The sequence below is a fragment of the Chelon labrosus genome, assembly GCF_963514085.1.
Source record: "Chelon labrosus genome assembly, chromosome: 19".
NCBI lineage: Eukaryota > Metazoa > Chordata > Actinopteri > Mugiliformes > Mugilidae > Chelon > Chelon labrosus.
This window is the reverse complement of record NC_140352.1, coordinates 15,874,511-15,897,567: the sequence shown is the minus strand read 5'-3', so window position 1 is coordinate 15,897,567 and position 23,057 is coordinate 15,874,511. Positions and strand designations below refer to the sequence as shown.

The following is a 23,057-nucleotide window of genomic DNA, read 5'->3' as shown; positions in this document are numbered from 1 at the left end:
TAATAATCTTTGGGGGAAAAATGATCCCTGCATGCTGCGTTCAAATGCTCGAAACTAACGACATGCATTCACATTAGGTACACTATATATGAAGGCCATTGCCTTTAATATTTTTACGCAACATATTAGTTAGATATCAATTAACACATTTAAACTAATCTTATAAAAGATTATTAACAAGCTGATATTTAAAATATTAAATAAGTAAATAAGTTATTTAGCTTTACTAACAAAATGCCTCGTCAAAGAAAAAAAAATAATACATAAAATAATCAAATTAATAAATAGGAAAGGTATATGACAATAAATAATACTTCCGGGTCTGTTTCGTCACGTGACCGTGAGTTCCGCGAAGATGGCGGCCGGCGGTGAAAGTTCAGAAAGCTCCGTGAGGAAAAGGCGTGTGGACGGCAGGAAGACAGAAACGGACTCGGCTCTCGGAGGCGCCGATAATGGAGCGAACACCAGCAGAGACACGGAGAAGGGAAAACGACTTCGGTCGTTGCGGCCTGGGACTTACTGGCTCACTCGCATCGTGCTGCTGCGCTCCGTCGCCTTTATTTACTGTGAGTATGTTGCCATGAATGTAGGCTATAGGGCACCTGAACGCAGGTTTCCTAGCAGAACTGTAAATCACTGCATGAAACTCCAGTCAGTTTTCATGTGCCTTTTGTTTTGGTGCTCTTGGCGCTTACTTGCCAGCTTTATGCTGGCAGAGCTGTCTGTTTCCAGCCACCATAACCAGAGCTGGATCTGATTTCACTAAAGTGGCTGTCATGTTTTACCAACAACACTCATATATAAGACCACAATACACCTGAACTGCCTCTGATGGGGCAGCTGCTCCATCTGCTCCCTCATGATCCGGCTGGAGCAATGTCCAGAGGTGTCAAATGATCTGAATTCCAAATAAAATATGCATTTGTCTTTATCCTTTCCTGTCTCTCTTCTTCTGCAGTTGTGGCGTTCAGCGTTGCCTACAACCAGAACAAACAGCTGATAGGCGAGCGCGGCCTGATGCCCTGCAAGAATTACCTCAACAGCGTCAAACGCTACGTGGGAGGCAAGATAGGCTTGGCCGCCTTAGCGTACACCCCCTCCATCCTCTGGTTCTTGGACTGGAGCGACATGGATGCCAACCTGGATGGCATCGCCCTGGTGGGGATGGCGCTGTCTGGGTTTGTCCTGGCGACGGGAATGGCCAACATGTTGATCATGGTGTCGCTGTGGGTGCTTTACCACTCCCTGGTCAACGTGGGACAGCTGTGGTGAGTGTGGGATTTGATGCTGGGATGGGTTTTTAAGATGTTATTACACCGATACTCAGAATTTTCAACATTTCAGCATAAAAATTACTCAAAACATCAGCGGATTTTCTCAGAGGCGTCATGTTTAGAGACGAAAAAACACTTAATACCAGCATCAGAAACATGGCGACCAATGAATTCTGAATTACACCAGCAAATTCTGAAAACAAATGTCTGGACATCTGTGTGTGAGCTGAATTTTAAGAGAAACGGTGTCATTAAAGAAGACAACGACCCCTTAAAAGTTTTGGATTTGCCAAGTCAAAGTCCTGACCATAATCCAGTCAGTTCAGTAAGCAGTTCATGTAAGGAAACCCACCAACATCTGAGGAGTGGGCTAAAATTCCTCCAAACCACTATAGACGACTGATCAACACTTACTGGAAACATTTAGTTACTGTTAGTGTTGCACAAGGGGGTCACACCAGATACTGAAAACAATACTTTATGCTTACAGATACGTGCAAATGATTCATTTTCTTGAATAAACCATTACACAAGTATAATATTTCTGTTTCGTTAGCTTGAGTGGCTTTGTCTACTTTCAGGACATGAGTTTACCTGGTTTTTCGATGGAGCTAATTCAACATTAATGACACTCCTTTCAAATCCCATGTGTCATACTGAACTTCTTTATTGCTTATTTGTTAAAAAAAAAAAAGTTAATATATTTGATTCAAACACAGATACTGCATTTGTAACTTTTTATTTCCATTGCTTCCATCTTGGTTTACCAGTTTATATCCCGACCTCACCAGAACTCCATCTAGTGAACTTTATTTATAAAAACCATACTATGCAATATGGAATTGAAAAATGCTAAACTAAAAAAAGAGTGAATATTGTCAGTGGAACTGAAACCTGACAACAAATGAATTCTAATTTTGTCTCGGTTACCGTCTGGCCAATTTATTATTGCAGCTTTAAATAAATATAGTCTTCAGCTTTAGTCAAATTAAAATCCCATCTACTTTGTTGTCAAGTCCAAGTTTTCTGCAGCTAGTTTTTGTGTCCATAGTAGTATAATGTGTTAGTAAGTAAGAATAAGTAAAAACCTTCTTACTTGAAAAATTATAGGTTATTAAATGTTAATGTGTCTCTGTATCTGTACTTATTAGTGGATTAATCCATTAAAATAAAAGGAACCTGAAAATATTACTACGATTGAATAATTTTTATTTTTTTGTCATGTTGGTCCTTTTTGATGGGTTTTGTGATAGATATTTTTGGGAATACTTTATGCATTAATTATTCAATCAAACTGAGACATAATCTGCGTAACATTCAATAAGGAAAATAAACCTTTTGTGTTTTCAGCTCGTTCTGCTGCCCCCAAGTGGCCAAAGAAACAAATGTTGCAGCTTTAAATGGCGACCAAATCATACTCGGTCAATCCTCGCTAATTAAATGTGAAGCAGCTCATCAGTATTCTTACGTTGCGATGTTCTTTTTTGTTTTCTTTTGTCTCCTTCTAGGTACTCCTTTGGTAAGTGAACTCCAAACTAATCCCACCATGGCCTTCTTTGTTTGTCCTCCTCCTCCTAAAGAAGCAGTGGACTAGAGGCAACGTATTAATGTGAGACAGGTTTTGCTTTCATTTGTAATTTTTGAATCAGTGAAACTGATTTATTGACACCCATACAACAAAACCTCCTTACTTTAGTAAAGATGTAAAGGAACAAACAAAAAGAGATTTCTTGTTCAAGATGTTTTAGAAGTCATAATATGGTTTAATAGTAATAATAAATTATGTGCAATGTGTTGCTTTCACATTGAACCCATTAAGCTGTCATGAATCTAATGCTAAAGACAGAAAAGCAATAAAAGAGTATGAATAAGAGGCTGCATGTACGGCTCCAGCCCAAATAAGTGGCGAGGTCAGTGGCAGCTAGTTGACTGGCTAATGATGCTTTGTAGTGAGAGACGCCAGGCCCCTGTCTGTGGTTGAGAGTTGTGGCTTCTATTACCCCTAAAGAGTTTTTTCTTTTTCTCTCACTCTCACTGTCTTTCTCGTCGAGTCCCTGTTTTATTTTGGACCGATTATCACTCTGGCTGACAGTGCAGCTTGAAGTCTGCAGACGAAGCTCCTCTGATATTTCCCAAGTCTAGACTCCAAACCAGAATTTTTTGCTGCTAGGAACATTAGTGGCAGACACTGCTCTCTAACTTAAACAAAAATTCAAAGCTACAAAATTGCATTTAGAAAGATAAACATGAATCTCATAGATAGCGTTAGAAAATATGTTTCAAAATTTTGATCCAGGCTCAAATATCTGAACAAATATTGGATGAACTCTCACTGAATTTTGCACCAACATTGTTCCCAGAGTAGAATCCTATCTTCTTGGTAGTCGCTTTTCCTGCCAGGTCCAAGTTTTCATTTATGGGCTTGGTCCAGACATTTCTGGTTATGCCTGTGGTGGATGGATTTCGCACAGTCCACCTCCTCTATGTAAGAATTACTGAATTCAATGTTTTTTCTCTAATTGCACTTAAAGAGAGACACTTTTTCAAGTTTAAACATATTTGTTATTACATTAAATAAGTCTGTCTCATGATGAATCTTGAGAACATCAGAAGACGTACTACATAAATCCATTTGTAGTAAAAATACACTGTAAAACATGAATTGGTTACAGTGGTTTGAATATTTAATTTCCCCCATGTTTACATAAAAGCTCTTACCATATAACACTAATAAAAAGATGCTAGAATGCTAACCTGGAGACGGTAATGCTAAAGGAAGCATTATACTTGCTACATGTCAACATATTAGCATTATCATTGTAAGCGTATTGTAACGATACTGGCATTTACCTTGTAGCAAACGTCTTAATAAATATCTTTAATCCATTAGGACCAAAGTTGAGCTCTGAAAACACATTCTAAAACCATTTTCAAAAACTACTTCCTGAAACCTGAAGGTTTTGTGAAAAACTTGAAAATAACATTGTATACAACACAGGTTTTTGTGTACGAAACTTGCGCACCGACTCTGACATTAAGTTTTATTCTATTTGTTCCAAAAATTGCCAAAATTGGGCATGATTTTATGGTCCTCACACGTCTTAGCAGAAAATATTTTCACACGCTGATAAAAGAGCCGCAGGACAATACAGATCATTTTCAGGCTTATGTCACAATCTCAGTGGTACGGTTTTATGTGCTACTAGCAATACTGGAACCACACAATAAAAAGGAGGACTACCGCTTTCCACGATCGAGCTGGTTGTCAACAGCGACTGACAATGTTGGGTAGGGACTCAAGTTTTGACAATTTCATCATGTATGGTGGCCCTGACTGGTCAAAAAGGTTTATGAGGCGTGAAAAAGACAGTAAAAAGCCTTAGAGTTGATTGTGTAAATGAGATTGACACAATCTGAGGCCGTATTTATTTTTAGGCAACATTTCTCTGTAAAAATCTCTGTCAAGTTAGATGCTGTCATATTACATTACTGAATGCTGGGTTACTGTACGCGTTTTGGTTACGGTTGGGTTACTGTTAGCTCGGTTAGCGTTCTCCTTTAACTTTGATGCATAGAGATACCGTTGCATTGTTTTTTCTGCATTTAGCGCATTACCACTGCGCTATACAACAAACTTTATCATTGCATACTCTGTTTGGATTTTTTGACTGTTGTGATCAGTATTAGCATACGCAGCTCTTGCGTGTTGCAGCATACTTAATCTTGGTTAGAAAAAGCACTTTGTGAACAATATTCTGATTCTTTGTGCAGGATGGGAAAGCCAGCTGTTGGAGACGGGCTTTCTGGCTATCTTCTTGTGTCCAGTGTGGACTCTGTGCCAGGTTCCCCGCCGCTGTCCTCCCTCCCTCATCTCTATCTGGACCTTCAGATGGCTCATAGTTCGCATCATGCTGGGAGCTGTGAGTTCACAAATACGCAGAACGGGTCATTGAAACTTTATAAGAGACTGCAGCCTGACTGAACGACAGAAAACAACTGCTTTGACAGACAGAAGAAATATAAGTAAAGTAATTTTTGGGGAGCGAAATTATTTTTCTACTATTTCTGACATCAAAGAAATGCAGTAGATTGTTGTAGCTAGCTTAACTTGTCAAATGCATTAAATGCTAAACGTAAATGTACCTGAATGCATCTCGTAAAACAGTGTGAAAAAGGGAAACCCATTTCTCGCAGCGTAACTCCCTAGGTGATTCCAGTGTTAGTCTTATGAATGTTATTCTGGGAGCACAGTTTTAGCATAAAACTCTGCCACTGTTTGGTTAAGCCAAAATCAACTTAACAGCATCTCTGGTTGTTTGACAGTTTCCATGGTGAACTTTGGACCACAGGCTGTGTTTTATCTGTCACTCAATGCAGTTACAAATTCTTTTTTTCTCATTTAGACCATGAAGAAAGCTCAAACACAAAGGGTCTTTTTCACTCTATAGTGCACTTGGAACTCACTGATAAGCAAAGTTGCTACTAATATCTTAAATTTTGGGATTTAACAAGGTCTGAATATTACAAGAAATTACCGTTAGACCTGGCCAATGTCTGGTGACCTCTTCACCCTCGGTCTTATTAGATCAGCTAATTCAATTTTGATGATAATCCACATGAAGGATTTTGAAAATTAAATCTTCGTTTTCTCTTCCTTTTTGTAATTTATCAGAATACTACATGCGCATTCTAAAAATGGCGGTCATCCAGGACATTAAAGTTAAGTTCCAAATAGCATTCACATGCTGTTTTGTCAGGAAATCAAATCCAGATGGTAAGCGATAAACAAATGATGCTCGCTGACTGCCTTTGGCTTTGAAAGCTGAGGAAATCTTATGGATTGGTGAACTTTAAGGCTACATTTTCTATTTTGATTGGGCTGACATTGTGACACTAGAGCAGAACTCCCGAGAGAAAGGACTCAATCTCTTTGTGAGTGTCTCCGTAGTGTTAAGTACAAGTCAGCCCCTGCCACAGTCCGTCGGCGTTTGATCCACCCTGGTCACAGTCATTTATCTGTGTGACAGCATTGTGGTTCACCACTTTTCTTTAACTGCTATAGAGTTTCTGCTTGCGAGGATGACACGACTCGGCACACACTTCAAAGGTTCCTTCAAACCTAGGAGTTGGTGGTCTCTGTGAACACCCACCATGCTTCAGAGTGCATTTTTACAGCGTGACTTAAATATACCCCTAAAATTTTGAGTCACTTTCTGTATTTTGACAATTGGTACATGGTGTCCTGAGACTGACTGTAGACTGTAGATAATGTGGATGCCATGACAACTCCTCCAAAGTGAAGCCAAAGCATGTAGAGCTCCCCCTGGTGTCTGGCTGCAGTATAGGTCATAAGCTCACCACCTCCATGTTAGTGGATGGGACTTGGCCCAAACTAAAACACTGAAGTGCACATCAAATCATTATTTTCAAGAAAGGTTTTTGTTGTTTTAGGTAGTAAATATAATTCTGATGTATGCTCAATTGTCCATTTTTCTGAGAAGTTTCGTTTTAGTTAGTTATTTGATGATACAGGAGCAGGATGTGACGTCATTAGGATGACAACTGTGATTGACAGTTGTCACTGACAACCGCTCTGAGAAGCGTCCCTGCAGGAACGTTAGAGTAGGAACATATAAGTAACAGTTTGAAACGTACAAAATGAGTAGTTGTGTTATAAACTGGGCTAACCCACCTCAAGGATATTCTTTGCAGTTTTTTTTTTTTTGGTAAATTAACCTTTTGTTTTTTGAGTAAGTGAGTGTAAGTGAATTATTTTAAGTAAGTAGCTAACAACTAAAGTAAGTTCTGTGGGAGAAAAGTTGGCAATCAATAGTTAGCATTTGACTGCAATCCAACATTTCTTTGTAGCTGATCGAGGTAGAGCAGGGCTCAGTATTAACCAAACACAAATGTGTCTGGGCATGTCCACTCTCGGACAGTGCTGCGTAGACTCTGGCACCAAACTTGCAAGATGGCAAGAGCTTCTATTAATACTTTAACAGTTGTTGCAATAATTCACTTCAGTTACTTATAATCACCTATATTACCTTTCACAGACTAGGAGTTTAGGACGTGCTTTTTAATTGCCTTGATTGCAACCTGTAAATAAAATGGAAATATGCTGCTATGCTTTTTAACACATCTCCTCTGCGGTACCTCATATGGTGAGTGTTTGGCTCATTTGGAACTCAGCCCAAACACACCAGTCCCAACACACGGCTGCAAAAATATAAAAATATCAGATGACCTAAAAAACGAAGCATCCCATTAATTACCTTTAATGGTGTCCTCATTAGCATAGCTGGATATGTTTTATATCATGCGCATTGTGGCGGGTTGTTAATCTGCTCAGATGCCTTTTAATTAAATCTTCAGCAGCTTGTTCATACCAGCAGATTGTGAGGGTAATCAGGCAGGAAACTACAAAAGAAGCGTAGCTGATTAGATTTTAGGAAACCACATTGGCTCATTAGCTTTTAAGTACGTGCTCCAAATATGTTAAGCACATAAGAGCAGAAAAATCATCACTTTTTAGGTCTAGTTGATATGCAGTCTTTCAGCCTCTCCCATGCCTCTAAACAAATTAGCCTGAGGTGGACCTCTATGTAAGTCATCACTCAGTGAGATCCAGTTTTATTATTGTGTTAGAGTGAGGACTTTTAGAGTGCTTCTTAATTAGTGCTCTGGCCATTTGGTCATGTTGCTGTGGTTCTTCATTGTTTCAAAACAGCTCTGCACCCTCAGATGGCGCTGCCTAGCCATTGTGCATACAGGGTTAATTGACAAGTCAGAATTAATACTGCGTAACCCATCTTAACCTTCTAGACGTTTTTGGATGGCAAAGCATTTGCTTCTGCTTTGAGAAGAATTTTTCGTGCATATGCTTGCTAACTTTTTCAGAATAACAAGACGCCAATCGATTTCTTCTTCATTCCCCTTGAGCTAGAAATAAAAAAAATAAAAAATTAACATATTGGAATTGTCGTAGTCGGCATGTTGGAATTCTTACTTTAGGGCTTAGCTCAAAACACCGCAGTGCCAAGTGTATTCTCACAGAGCTGCTTAGCATGACTTTAAATCCAGCTGGAGCTCGTGGAGTTTTTATAAAATATCCCTCTCCGTTTCTCATGAAAACTTTCCTCGGGCCTCCCGACACTCTAGCTGGCCCGCTCTGTTTATGTCAGAGGTTTGTAGATCTGTAATTGATGACATTTCAACATCTCATGATCGAATTGAATTATCAGCCACCTCTTTGGCTGCGCCACCTCGGCAGCCGGCAGCCAAGCTCGTAATCAGAATGAAATGTCATGGTTTTCTAAATCAGGTTAAAGACGTTAGCCGGCGATTTATTCCACATTCCTTAGCAACCACATGACGGGCTTATGTGTCAATATTGACAGTCTTGTGTCCTGGATAGCACGCTATTTACTTAGTTCAGCTGGTGGAAAACAGGCACAGAACCGAAGGCACATTTCTCAGTATTTCTGGAGGTTGAGACGTTTGTAAAAACGATTCTATATAGGGAAGATTTCCTCCCATGCTGTGTAGCGTTTGATAACCTGCCTCATAGACACTTGGATATCGTGACTGCTTAACAATTACTATATACTATATATCATTTATTCAATATATTTACATACTTTTTTGCTTTGATGACAGCTTTGCACACTCTTGGCGTTCTTGGTCAGCTTCAGTGGTTTTCCATTAACAGATGTGCCTTGTCAACAGTGAATTTGTGGTATTTCTTGCCTTCTTAATGTGTTTGACACCATGAGTTTCAGAAGTAGGGTTGGTACGCAGTTCTTTGCAGTGGATGGCCCTATTTAACTGCTTTTCTAACGCATATAATGGCGAGAACCATTCAGCTAAGTAGAGAGGAACGACAGTCCATCGTCATTTTAAGACATGAAGGTCAGTCAGTCCGTAAAACCTTAAGAATTTTGAATGCATCCTCAAGTGCAGAGTTTTTAGCTGTTATTAGATTATATGCAATGTCCAGAGTAAAAGTAGTTAAAAGGAGTCACGAATGAATTTCCGCACTAAGGACCTGAGCTTCATCAGCACACACTTCTCTTTGGTCTTAATTTGGTTCCATGGCGACATTTTTTTCCTCTAATACTTCCATCTCTTTGATCCTTCATTTTTTTCCTCCCTTGTATTCTTCTGTTTGTCTCCCTACTTGCTTTCTTTTCAAAAATAAGTGCTAAAGTACCTAAACTGGATTGAGTAGTTGATTGTAACTTAAATAACATACTGTGCATAGCCCCCAGCAACCTATCAGTGTGTTGTGATTCAGAGTTAATGAGGAAAATGTTATACTGTACCTCTTTCCTTTTTGTTAATGTTCCCATAGCTGTGTTACCCTTTTTTCTTGCATCCATGTGCTTTTGATAAATATATCTTGATGTCCTATTAAGTTTTCACCTGAGCTCGTCTCGGACCTCACAAGCTGCAGTCAGATTTTTTTAATTGGCCGTTGGCGGTGGCTCATTTGATATGATTTAGAGCACATGTGCACGTTGCTGTTTGAAGGTAGTGCAGGCATCCTGTGTAACAGATGTTCATTCTCCGTCTTTCTCAGGGCCTTATTAAAATCAGAGGCGACAAATGCTGGAGAGACCTCACCTGCATGGACTACCACTACGAGGTACGTGTGAACGGAAGATTGCGTCTTCAACACCTTGTGTTTTTCCATTCCTGCTTTACATGAGACATACACGGTTGATAAAACTGACAAAGACGTTCATAAAGTTCTTGCATTGGATTACAGTATTTGATACTATTGCCCTACTTTCCACTGGGCTACAATTATGGTTATATAATTATAACCATACTTATTATGCTTGGTCTCGTTGATTATTCTCTCAATTACTGTTATCTTAAAATGTCAAAAAAGTATAATCTAGCTTTCCTGAGAGACTTTTCAGTGTGCATTCTCGTCTGTACTTGTCTTGTGAACTTGTGGAACGTCATTAGTCGCCAAGTACAGTCCAAATACCCAGATGTGTACTTTTCCCGCCCATTTTATCAAGGATGTATTGGGCGGTAACATGTGTGGACATGGTTCAGACACGTATCCCAGAAGGCATTTCTGCTGTTCCAATACCAAAGTGCCTGTCCTCCAGACTATGTACTTCTGACTCCAAACCACCAAGTACGCAAGTCTGAAGTTTGTGTACTTGGTATTGATATATGCCCTAGTTTATGCTAGTAGCTGCTCTGATTGTAATGTAGCCTCAAGTTGCTAACCTCAATTTCTGGAATTATATTTGTTGTAATAATTAATAACAACTTTTGTTTAGAGTCGTGTTTGAACATGGGACATGTTTGAGTGTTGTCTCGATAATTAGCTGTTAAATGCTATGATCACCAGCTAGTTGCTAAGTTAGCAGCCGGGGCTGTTTTAGTGTTTTTGCTGAAAACAGTAGCCGGGTGACGCTAGGAAATACACATGAGAGGTAGTGGACTCAACCAACACGGCAAATTTGTCAGCCTTAAAAATTAAACAATGAGCTTGAGGTTGCTATTACCCTAGCTCTACAGCTGAGAGAAGCTGCAGTGGGTCATAACTCTTTGTGGGTTTGTCACTACAAGCGACCCCTTTCTCATTTAATACAGTGGTCTGGATCAGATTTGATACACAAATATTGATTAGAGCAGCTTTAGGACACACTTTATTTACGACAGCGTCCGTGCGTCTTAAATCAGTATAAATTCCCAACACTGTTTCCTTTGCAGAAGACTCCAGTAATGAATGACAAGTTAATGTTAACACATTCAGTTTTCGTACTTGTTGCAGTAATGAATAGTTGTAATTTGCTCTTGAGAACAATCCAGATATACAAACACTCCGGGCCCCGGCTTTGTCTCCTGAGCGATGACAAAACGGCAGTGAACTCGCATCAGCTTAACCACACCAGGGCAGCACATTACAGTAACCGCTGTTGTGGGCTCCAATAAATCAGTCTCTCACACAGACCATGAGGTTGTGCAAATCCACTGTTTGTTTTTCCCTTGTGGGACACTCAACCGCTCTGACCCGCACTACTCTGTGTTCCCAACCCTCACAGGGAGGAGGTCCGTCTTCTGTAATTAACATAGACAGGAATATACTGGCTCCTATGGGGCTAGATGACTGGAGAGGACACACATACTCCGTTCCCATTGTATTTTAAACAGGGTGAATAGCTCGACTGTAATCTTGGAGTATAGGCTGTAATACACTGGCTCCTGTGGGACTTGATAACTAGCGCTGTGTGGGATTATAATGTGTTAGGATTCCTTCTTCTTCAAATTTAGTTTGGGAGAATTTTTCTTTAGTTGTTTTTTGGTGCTCTGCATTGTAAATCTAATTTATTCCCATATTTTCCCACAGTTTCAGCATCGCTTATGCCATACACAGGAATAGATGAGTGGCTCTCAAACTTGTGGCTTTGTGCGATGAAATACAAGATTTAATCTCGTCCACTGTACAAATTCACCATGTCAGTTGTTTGCAAAATATTGAACGGTTACAGCCTCTCTGCCACATTTCATAATTAATCAAATATAAATTTTTGAACGTGGCACACCACACATTGCATTTGCACAGTATGGCAACGAGAGCCAGGGACATTTGTTTTTATAAGGAGTCAGAACCCAGATGATGGTGAGTACCTCTGCCTTAGATACTGAACAATAATAATAATAATATGGGAAATTAAATGATACAGAAACACATTATTTCACTGAATCCTCACCACGTTTTTGCAGTAATAAAACATTTTGCTTAGTTTTCAGTTTAACCGAGCCTATTCGGTTAACGAACAGTATAACCAAACTGAAACTACACTGATCGGCCACAATATTAAAACCACTGACAGGAGAAGTAAATAACATTGACCATCTTGTCACAATACAATATTCTGCTGGGAAACTTTTGGATGTTACTTAGACATGTACCACCCACCTAGACCAGACCAGGCACCCCCACCCCATAGTAATGACACTCCTTGATGGCAGCAGCCATCCCCAGCAGGGCACAGCCTGACACAGGCACACACACAAGAACAGTTTGGGAACAACTCAAAAACCATGAAAAACGGCACAAGGTGTTGACCTGGCCTCCAAATTCACTAGATCCCAAACTGATCAAGCATCTGTCGGATGCACTGGAACAAGCCTGATCCACAGAGGCCCCTCCCCTTACCCCAAAGGCCCCCACTAACAACACTCTGTTGCCAGACACCACAGGACACCGTCAGAAGGCTCATGTCCATTCTCTGATGAGTGTTTCGGAGGCACAAGGGAGACCTACACAATATTAGGAAGGTGGCCATAATGTTATGCCTGATCAGTGTATTTACGGTGTATGACAGCCGGCGGTTTTATAATTCACCCACATTTGTACATGCATGCACAAAGTTTCCTGACAATCTGTCCAATAGTCAATGAGACTTTTCATTCTCTAATCCACTTTTAGTTACGTACATGCTTATAAGTACAGCTGAGAGTTGAATTGCAGATTTGGTTGTTGATTCTCCGGGGGATCAAGATGCATAGTAAAGTGCAGCTGTTTCTAATGGCTGTTTCTTATATTCAGAGACATCTGTTGAAAGTTTTGAGGGCCTCATAGGTTCATTTTGGACCTACACAATATCAGGAAGGTGGTCATAATGTTACGCCTGATCGGTGTAAGTGTACCCTTCATCAGTCAGTACACACCTTTGAACCAACTAAATCTTACAGATTATCACAGCTAATCTTAGCTAAAATCAGCTAATATCAAATATTGTTGTGCTACTATCACACAACATTTTATTAACAGTATTTAACAGTGTCCTGTCTGTATGTGGCCACAGTGGCAGACAGAAGCTCCAGACTTGCTTTAACTATGAGTTAAATTTGAAACCCCATGTCCTTCTTTAGAAAGGATGATTCTTCAGTTACATGCAAACGGGTATTTTGGGATAGTGTTCCAGAAATTGTGTCACCTGACAAATCATCGTACGATGCGGAGCTTATTCAGTGCTGGACAAGGTCAGTTTCCCTGAAATGGCCCAGCTTCAGCTGTCGGCGGCCCTTGGGGTGATGCAGATTTACTCACGCAAACACATGCAGCACCGGAAGCCACTGGCGCCAGGTGAAGCCTTATTACTCCCTCTGACACACTGCTTCCTTTCAGACCTGCTGAGGAACTGCAGATCTCCTCCTGTCCTAACTCTCAGGGGGCTCCGTAGGTGTGCTTTGGCATAGCTGGCGTTTTGTTTGCCTCGGTCTGTTTGTCGCAGTGCAGCTTGTTTGCAGGCCATGTGGGGTTGTTTGGTTGCCTGGGGCTGCGGGCTCATTGCCCTTGGATTTCCAGGGGTGTTTTGGTAAGCCACAGGTTAAATAACCCTGTTTTTTTTTCTTATATTCCATAAAAACAAGTATAGATTAACATGCCAGCTGTCTTGTTTTTCTTTTTCCTCCACCTATTTCTGCGTTATATTTATTTTTCACCGCCCCACCTGACACTGTTTGCATGTTCGGCTATTACACGCTCTGCATGCTGCCACCGCATGCGCACACACTCAGCCGTGCTCACGCAAACAGTGCAGCGCTGTATGAACTCTGAGTGTTTTTTTGTGCGTAGGTGGGGTTGCCTTCATTTAAATGGAGTTTCTTCTTTATTTAGACATGGAAATGTTTCCCTCAAGGTGCGGCACCATAAATTACTCTCCATCTTGGTTAGAGATGAAGAGTTGGTGCCAAAGTAAAGCTGAGAAAAGTTCCATCTGGGGCAGAAGAAGCAGCCTGGTTTTAGAAAATGTTTAGTGTACAACTGATATTCCACATAATCAAACTTTTTTTTAAATTTAAAACGCATTGGTCATTCCATTAATGAAAGATCATGGTCATTTAGAACAACCCCCGACTCTTTCACACGTGACGTTTCGCTTTATCTCTCTCTCCAGACCCAGCCAGTTCCCAACCCCATGTCGTACTACATGCATCGCTCTCCTTGGTGGTTCCATCGTTTCGAGACGCTGTCCAACCACTTCATCGAGCTCATTGTTCCATTCTTCACCTTCCTGGGCAGGCGGATGTGCTTAGTGAACGGAGCAATGCAGATCCTTTTCCAGGTAACTCCCAGTGTTCATGAGCACACAGCACCTATTGATGACAAACACTTGTACAGTTAAACCATTGGACAAGGAAATGGCACAGGGAGATGACGAAATTAAAACAGCAAGGGTCAGACTTGAAAGGATGAGTTCTTCATGGGAATAGACCATTTCTGTTTGGTTCATGTATTGATTTGTCCTTTAGAAGTAAAGCCTGACAACTTTCAACCGGTCCGGATTGTCCTATAACCGATCAAATTCAACACAACAGTGATCAGATGGCATGTATGACTACATTGGTGTTACTTTTCCTTACATCACTCCATAAAGCCCAACCACTTGATTTGATTTTTAGGTCTTTGCCCGAGCATAATCCGTTTCCAACGGAGTGACTCCAGGCAAAGTTTTCGCTTTTGTGGGCGGGGGAAATACGGCTAGCTTACAAGCTACGATGGAAATGCGATTGTTGACAACACTTAAAGTAAAAACATCCAACTTTTCATTCATTAGCTGCTCTGCTTCATAAGTGAATGCTTAGTTAACACTATGGGGGCCCGCCAGTGTCCAATTTATTCCGCCATGGTTTCGTAATGAATCCAAATTATTTTTGCACATTTCAAAACATGTTGTCCTTACGTTGTTTTTCCCTGTTGCTCTCGAAAACAATAGGATCTCTCCCTCCATCTCTTCCCCAAAACTGCCTCTCCCCAGACTCTCCACACCGCCACTCACCTGCTCTGTACTGAATTTAACCCCACGGAGAAAAAGTAGCACTATAAGCTAATTGTTTTGTTCACTGTTAAAAATTTGCTTTCTAAAACCCGATGTTTGCACTTGTGAATTTTCAACCACGGAGATGTACAATTATTGTAAATCAATGTAACGTGAACTAGCTAAACTTTATAAGCGCTAGCTAGCAAAGTTAGATTGAAAGTCAGCTGTCGTTGTTAAGGAAGCAAAGACAGGAATGTGAGTGAGGCAGGAGTTTAATTTGACCCCTTTTGAAGCGAGACTATTCTGACCATTATTATTACATTAGAAAGGTTTAATGGCTCAAGTGCCAGAATCTTTTATCACATTTGCCTACATTATCCGTCGCTGTACACTTAAATGTAATTTGCACATCATGGGTGTCAGAAGTCACAGATGTCAAGTTAGCCGGGTTCAAAAAGTTTTATACTAAGAGTGTCTTTTCTCTCTGCTTTGTGTTTTGGGCTGTAGGTGGTTTTGATAGTGAGCGGGAATCTCAGTTTTTTGAACTGGCTGACCATTGTTCCCAGTTTGGCCTGTTTTGACGATGCGTCGCTGGCCTTCTTGTTTCGTTCCGGGTCTGGAGCCAAGAAGGCGGTGCTGGAGATACAGAATGAGGATGCAGCTGGACGCACCCTGAAACCTACTAAAGGTATTCAGATTTTGAACTTTTAACCTATTGAAAAATAATATATTTTGGGGGTCTCTTTTGCTTTCAAATGATTGTTTTTTCTGTATTTTATTTTAAATGAATCATTATTTTCACAATGTACTGGGGATGTCCCAACGGCCCCCATGTACTTCTATTCGTGTCAAACAGCTTTGATACGACCACACCCAAAACCACTTTACTCAACAACTACTCCAAAGTATTTCACTTATAGAAGCTGGAGTTACAATACGTAACCAACATTACACACGTAGAAGGTTCCAGTAAGGCACCTACAAGCAGTTTTTTTGCCAATCGCCAATAATTTTACCATCAATTATGATCTTTTGGCTCAGACTGTGCAGTGGCAGACTGACTGAAATAGTTAAACATTTTAAAGATTGCAGTTTGAATTGCTACTTCCTGGATGACGTTCAGGTGTAGCTCAACCAACCTATTAAAAAGACTGAAGCAAGACATGCCAACCTGCTGGAACAAGTACCATGTTTTCTTGGCCTGATGCCACCGTCTCTCATCAAACAGAAGCAGGCTGTGGGTATATTTTAGTCCGAACATGAGCTCCCCACTGCTCACCGTCTGCAAAAGACACTGTCTTTTGTGACTCCTGTTTGGGGAGTTCACCAGAAATCTGAGCTGCTGTGATCCCAAGAAACAGACCAGTACCATGGCATAAAAACAATGTAGTGCCGGAACATCCTTATGATATAGTTCCAAACCAAATTAAAACATTGGTATTATGTACAGAAGACGTACAATAGAGACTAAAGGCCTGAGAAGGTGGAGAGTCTGGTTATACTGGAGAGAATAAAAGGGATTTCCACTTGGATAGCGGAGTAGCTGGGAAAAGTATGACATATGGTTTATAGGAATTTAAAGGGATGTCGCTTACATTTTTACAATACAGACTGCAAAAAAAATGTGGTAAAAGTGTGAGAGTGGCCCCTCTCTAATTGGTCTCATTGGACCCGTTAGTGTCTTTACTTCATTGTAGGACGTTGAATATGAAATAGCGCTGTCCCCGGAGTGTGAGCGCGTTTTAATCATCGGAACAGAACTAGAAAGGCTGTGACGGTGAGAAAAGAGTTTTATTTGGATTATGCTGATGTCTTTAACAAGCGTGGGATAAGCAGGCAGACACAGGTAGGAAGGAACTAGCGTAGACTCTGCCAACACTGGTCAATACCAGCCGTCTCGTCATCGAACAGTCTAAACCTTTCCCACAGAGGATGCTCAGACATGGTCCTTCCTTCTAGGCCAGACACTAACAAATGTGTCACCTTCATTTAACAAGTAATTACAGTTTCCTCTTGGGCCTCTCAGAGCTGACTGATAATTCTGTGTCTGTACTGTTGTTTAAAAAGAAAATGATAGTCGCTACAAGCTATACCCAGCATCCTCTCTTCTGCATCAGGTATGTTCGTACGCCGGGTGGTGAACATTTCCTTGGGCGTGCTGATTGGCTACCTGAGCGTCCCCGTGGTGACGAACCTGCTGAGCTCCAGGCAGGTGATGAACACCTCCTTCGACCCTCTGCGCATCGTCAACACCTACGGGGCCTTCGGCAGGTACACGCTCAGGGGCCGCGGGGGTTGTGAACTCGGAGACGCAGCTTTTCCACACTGCGGTAACTGGCTTTTTGCGCCGCGAGTCTGTGTTTGTGCCGAATGACATAATTGTGTTATCGGTGCAGCATTAAAGATAGAGCCAGCCAGTCTGGTCAAATGCACTTTAGTCTTGGAATGACTCCTCAAACTGGAAGCCCTGTTGCTTTTCTTGTTAAATATCTTAACCAAACAAGCTTTGTCATGTGTTTATGTTGTGCTGCATAGAACTACCACTTTCTACAAGGCTGCTGTTACTTTTTTCAAGAAACGATAAACCAGGCAACCAAACCATTACTCGCACTCTCTGGTGACAGTTTATTGGGTACACCTAGCTCATTTTAATGCAAGGGTCCTACTATAAATATCCAAACTATAACGTACTTTATATATGTTCTTGTTGTTTGAATGTGCTGCATTCAGTTCATGGTCATTTTGGGGGGCAGTTGAACTTTACTGCATTACACAGAGGGATGTTTGTTTCATTCAGCTACCCTCAGAGGAATGGACAAAATTTTAGAAACACGTCATTGCAGGACTGCTGACTGCATTAGTATTAGCTGTACTGAAATTAGGTTTAGCTGTACTTAATAAACGGCCAACTGAGTGTAATCATAATAAAAATAATATAAAAACCAAAGCTCCCCGCAGAATAATGCGTTAACGATAATCTAATCACGCCTTTACTGCACATATATTTTTAGGCATATGATTTGAAAGTGTGTGCCTGTAAAAGCATAACATTTTTTCTGTACAGTAATGATTTGATCTTATTTTCCACTGTTCCCTCGTTCTTTACTCCTCTGAGCAGCATCACCAAGGAGCGTACCGAGGTGATTTTCCAGGGCACTCTGAGCCCGGATCCCAAGGACCCTGAGGCAGTTTGGGAGGAGTACCAGTTCCTGTGTAAGCCAGGGGATGTTTCCAGACGGCCGTGCCTTATATCGCCGTATCACTACCGGCTGGACTGGCTCATGTGGTTTGCTGCCTTCCAGGTGAGATTCTGAACAGCTGCAAAGGATAATGTTTGGAGGGAAATACTTGCCTGGAGTACCCACACTCAATTATTATCATGAAATGAGTCTGGTAACACGCCATTGGGTTTTCATCATGAAGTTTGTTTCAACTGGAAAAAAAAGACGTCTGCAATTTGATTGGCACGGCAGATCTTTGCAGCCATCATCGGTTTCCAACGGAGCAATTCCAGACCAACTTTCGGCTGCAAATATTTTGTGGGATGGAGCAGTTGGGCTGGCCTCCAGGCTAGTGAAACACCATGCCATTTCCCGATGATTTTGATAGATTAATTATAATTTAAGACTTAAGGGGCGGACTAGATGCAACAACAAGAGATCAAGGAATGTTAATGAAATGTAGCATAGGCGAACAAATCTCTGCTGACGTACGGTGTGTGGGTTTCTAGTTGAACTGATCTCAGCTTAGAGGGGACAAGATAAATGGGAGCTGTTGGTTGGCTTTTGCCATACACACAGTTTCCCAACCATGTGCAGCAGCAAAACACCATCCACAACTTTGGTTCCTACCACCAGATTCACCAAGCTGAAAGTGGGCGTGAAGCAGTGGCGTCTTTTAAAACGGAGAGCAGTGACATCATACATTAGCAATATTTTTATGTTCTGCTTGTTTCATTTTCAAACATTTGGGGTGGGGACTATATAAGTGGGTTACCTAGGCAACCAGAACCTGGAACATCCAACCTACGGGCGATGAGCAAATTGATTGATGATTTGGTTGGGGCTTTAGCCCTACTGCCTTACACTAGGGGGCAGTAGTTCCACTTGAGAACTCCATTTTATTCTCAGAACAAGGAAGACAGTGGATGGGTGGGGCAGTTACTCATCTGGGTATTTGGACTGTACTTGGTTGGATGTGTCCTTTGAACAGTACTTGGGCAGCAACTGATCACAAGAACACAGACAAGAAAGCATATTGATAAACGTCCTGCTTTTTCTTCAGCCTCCATCTTTGTCTTAAGTGTCTAAAAGTTGAGGCAGGCAGAAACCTCGATATGGCAAAAAATCAATGCAAAGAACATCAGCATTTGAAAGTAAGGCCCCTTTGAGCCTCTTACACCTGACATCAGTCATTTGCTCATTTTCCATAGACTATCTTTCTGATCGTGATTATGATTCCATTGGCATAACACAGATTACCTTCCTGTATTTTTTGGAAACTTGTTGGTGTTTAGAGCCCTTTGAGAACCAAGAGGAGAGGCAGCCAAAATTACTGCTTACACCAGGTTTAACATCAGCTGTGAATCCCAGTCTGCCTCCTTAAAATCCTTCATGTTTTATTTCTCAGTTTGATTTCTCTTTGTTTTCTCCTCTTCTTGTCCTTATTTTCTGCTTCTAACAAATTGTCTGCACATGTTCTTTCAGACCTACGAGCAGAGTGAATGGGTGATTCACATAGCAGGACGTCTGCTGTCCAATGACAGCGCTGTCCTCTCACTGATGGATCACAACCCATTCCAGGGCAGAGACCCGCCCAGGTAAATACAGAACACACGCTCCTCTCCAACCTCACCAAAATGCTTCTATTGTCAAGTACTAGAGCTAAGTAGTGCTTGGTCCTATAGTATCTACGCAGTTGGAAAAGTATGGACAGTTGTGTTATGTCCACAATGTGCTGCTGTAGTAAGTATTCCTTGTCCTATAGCACCCTCTGGTGAAGCAAATAGCAGATAATATCTAAACTGACGTGTAGAAGCTGTGTCTCAAAAGGCTTCCTCCCACCATAAAAAGACATGTTCGTTAGGTTAATTGGTGATTCTAAATTAGCCATAGGTGTGCATGTGAGTGTGAATGGATGACTGTCTCTCTGAGTTAGCCTTCTAATAGACTGGCGACCTGTCCAGGGTGTACCTTGCCTCTTGCCCAGAGACGGCTGGGATAGGCTCCAGCCCTCCAACGCAACCCCCCAGAGGACAAGCGGTTACAGAAAATGAATGAATGTGTCTCAAAAAGTCTTGGTTAGGATAATATAAACACATAACAGTTACAAAACAGATTGAAACTTACTTGGAACTCAACTTAGGAGTCAGTTTGTTTAAACACTGCCACTCACTGACTAACAGCTGTTTTGTGTGTCTTTCTTTCAGATGGGTTCGAGGAGAACATTTCAGATACAAGTTCACCCAGCCAGGCAGTTCCAGCGCAGCACAGGGCAAGTGGTGGCTGAGAAAACGCATCGGAGCTTACTTCCCTCCCGTGGACTTAGAAGGACTCAGGGGCTACTTCCAATCCAGGAACTGGCCCCATCCACATATTCCAGGAAACAGGAACTAAGGCCAGGGCCTCAGACAATAGGAAGGGCTCCACATTAAGGCTTTTCTAGGACAAGTAAGGGTTCTGGAGGCCAAAGGGAAGAGAAATTGACTCTTCCCACCATCACCAGACAAGTTTAAAGTCATACAAAACGTTTTCCACATGCTCCTCGGGTAAAACCTAAAATGACATTTCATTTTAAATTGGTTCTTCATGGAATTAAAAGAAACAAGAAAATCTTAAAAACTTTTTAAAAGTGGTCCTTTTTGTTCCTATTGTTCATTTTTCCCAAAATAAAACCTTGTATATAAAAATAAAGACCAAGAGCATGGAGGATGGTTTCTGTTCTGACAGAATATTTTAGAGCTGTCATTCAGCATCTGATGAGATTAGCTGTGGTTTCGAATCATTTCAAATAAACCTGAACTTGGCAGGGTTTAAAACACAACCGTGTGCCAACTGGGATTTGTTTGTTTGACTTGCAGACATATTTAACCACTCAGCAGTCAAATTCCATTCGTCCTTATTGCCTAAAAGATTGGACAGATGTTTTGAAATGATACAAAGAAAGAAAAGTGTCATACCTGAAGATGGATCCTTTCTCCGGCTCTGAGAGCAACCATACTGAACCTTAACCAAAGTGGCCACTACATGGTGCTCTTTTCCAGGTAATTGCCAAGTGAGTTGTCTGTTAAGCCATGTTATGTAATTACCCCCCCCCCCACCCCCATTGTGTCAAAGAAATACAAAAACACAGTAGTACAAAGGCAAATGGACTTCTAGCTTTTCTTGAAGACATGTCATCCACGTAACTTCTTCAGTTCTGACTACTGACTAGTGGAGAGTTGGGTTTTAATAGGAATATCTGTGGGTGTTGCCCACCTGACTAGGGTCTCTGACTGCTGTTTACCATTATGGTTTTGGATGCTATTGATCAGAGTGCTTCCTGAACCTTTTTTAGTACGTGTAATGCATTTTAGATATAAACCTCACAGTAGGTGGAAAACCCTTCAGTATATTCACCTGTGTTTGTCACAGATCCAGATTCAACCATGTGAAGCACAACAATAACATCTGTCTGCACTAGGATCAAAGGAAGCACAAACAGTGTTTTGTTTCTGTATATATAACACAGTGGATATGCATTTTCGAAGAATTAGCAGTCACTGTGTCTGACGAATTTATTTCCACCTTGCCAGCTTCTTAGATACATTATTCTCATAATAAAAAACAGAAGGAGTTATGGACTAGATAGCTAGCTAGGTAGGTTACCCTTAACGTGCAAGCCTAGTCTAGCTAGCTAGGTAGCAAGGTAATATACTGGCTTACTAGAAAGCTCTAAGTTGAGGTTTATTGCTCAACTCATTATAAAATACATTAGAACTCTCAAAATAGCAAATTAGAGTAGAATAACTGTGGATTATAACATGCTATGACAGCAGATGAGGTTTATTCAGGGTTTCTGGGTTCTAAAAATGCCCTAGCCAACAAAAATGCTAATACTGCTAACAACAGCTTTTCAATCTTATAGACCCTGCAGCAAAACAGCTAATCATTGTCAGCTATAATATAATACTAATAATACAATAATATCTGTTTAAACAAATTAAGCTCAATTAAGTTGAGGTCAACTCAACTTTAATTTGTGGCCCATCAAGCAGCAAGGGTTGGACATCAGTTTGTAGCCTTATATTGCTGGCTTCCATCGATTATGTTGTTATATTGTAAGCAGTTGCTTTGTCACCAGCTGTACGAACGCACTATAATAAGACCTTCACAGGAAGCTGAGGACGCTGCTTGTTTGGAAGTTCTTGACTTCAAATGGAAAAGATGGCACCAGCCATAACCTGCAACTCTGGGCTTCAAAAGGCTCCAACAAAAATCAGTAGGTGAGGTGGCGTCCATATTTATAATCAGTCTGTGTTCACATTACTACTGACATATCAAGTACAGCTTGAAAAAGGTTTATTCAAAACAGATATGATATGCCATGAAATATCAAAACCCCCAATGGTTAGTGAGTGAGTCCACCAGTGTAGGTGGAAACCCGGCCAGGTGAACATCATAGAAAAGGTTTAAGTATTGGAAAGGACTGTGGTTCGACAAAACCGCTGAGCGGCGAGTAAGCTGGACCGTGTCATGAATGTATTTTGTTGTGGAAAAAGTCCGCTAACAGCTAAGCTAATTTATGGAATGTAAACCGCCATAGATGTATGCTAACTGTATTAGCATGTAGTTGGGAGTGACAACGTTGGAGGCAAAACCAGCGTCTCTTAGCCGCTTAGATCTAGCCTATAATCAGTGTATGGGTTTAATTTAGTGGAGATCTATTTAGTCTGAAAAATGGGAAAACCTATGGGGCGCCGTTTGTAAAGTTGCACGTTAAAATG

The 23,057-nt window shown here is 41.1% G+C and overlaps 1 protein-coding gene across 1 annotated transcript; it reads left to right on the top strand.

Annotated features, from left to right (window-relative positions):
- Window positions 1-355: 355 nt before the first annotated feature.
- Window positions 356-21,118, top strand: lmf1 (lipase maturation factor 1; the record flags this gene model as incomplete). Its single annotated transcript, XM_084568298.1, has 11 exons — window positions 356-566; window positions 959-1,268; window positions 2,783-2,793; window positions 5,046-5,194; window positions 9,856-9,921; window positions 14,210-14,377; window positions 15,581-15,761; window positions 17,191-17,344; window positions 18,192-18,375; window positions 19,780-19,892; window positions 20,502-21,118. 11 exons carry the CDS (start codon window positions 356-358, stop codon window positions 20,686-20,688), a joined length of 1,734 nt encoding a protein of 577 aa, XP_084424424.1. The 3' UTR covers window positions 20,689-21,118.
- Between the last annotated feature and the right edge of the window lie 1,939 nt (window positions 21,119-23,057).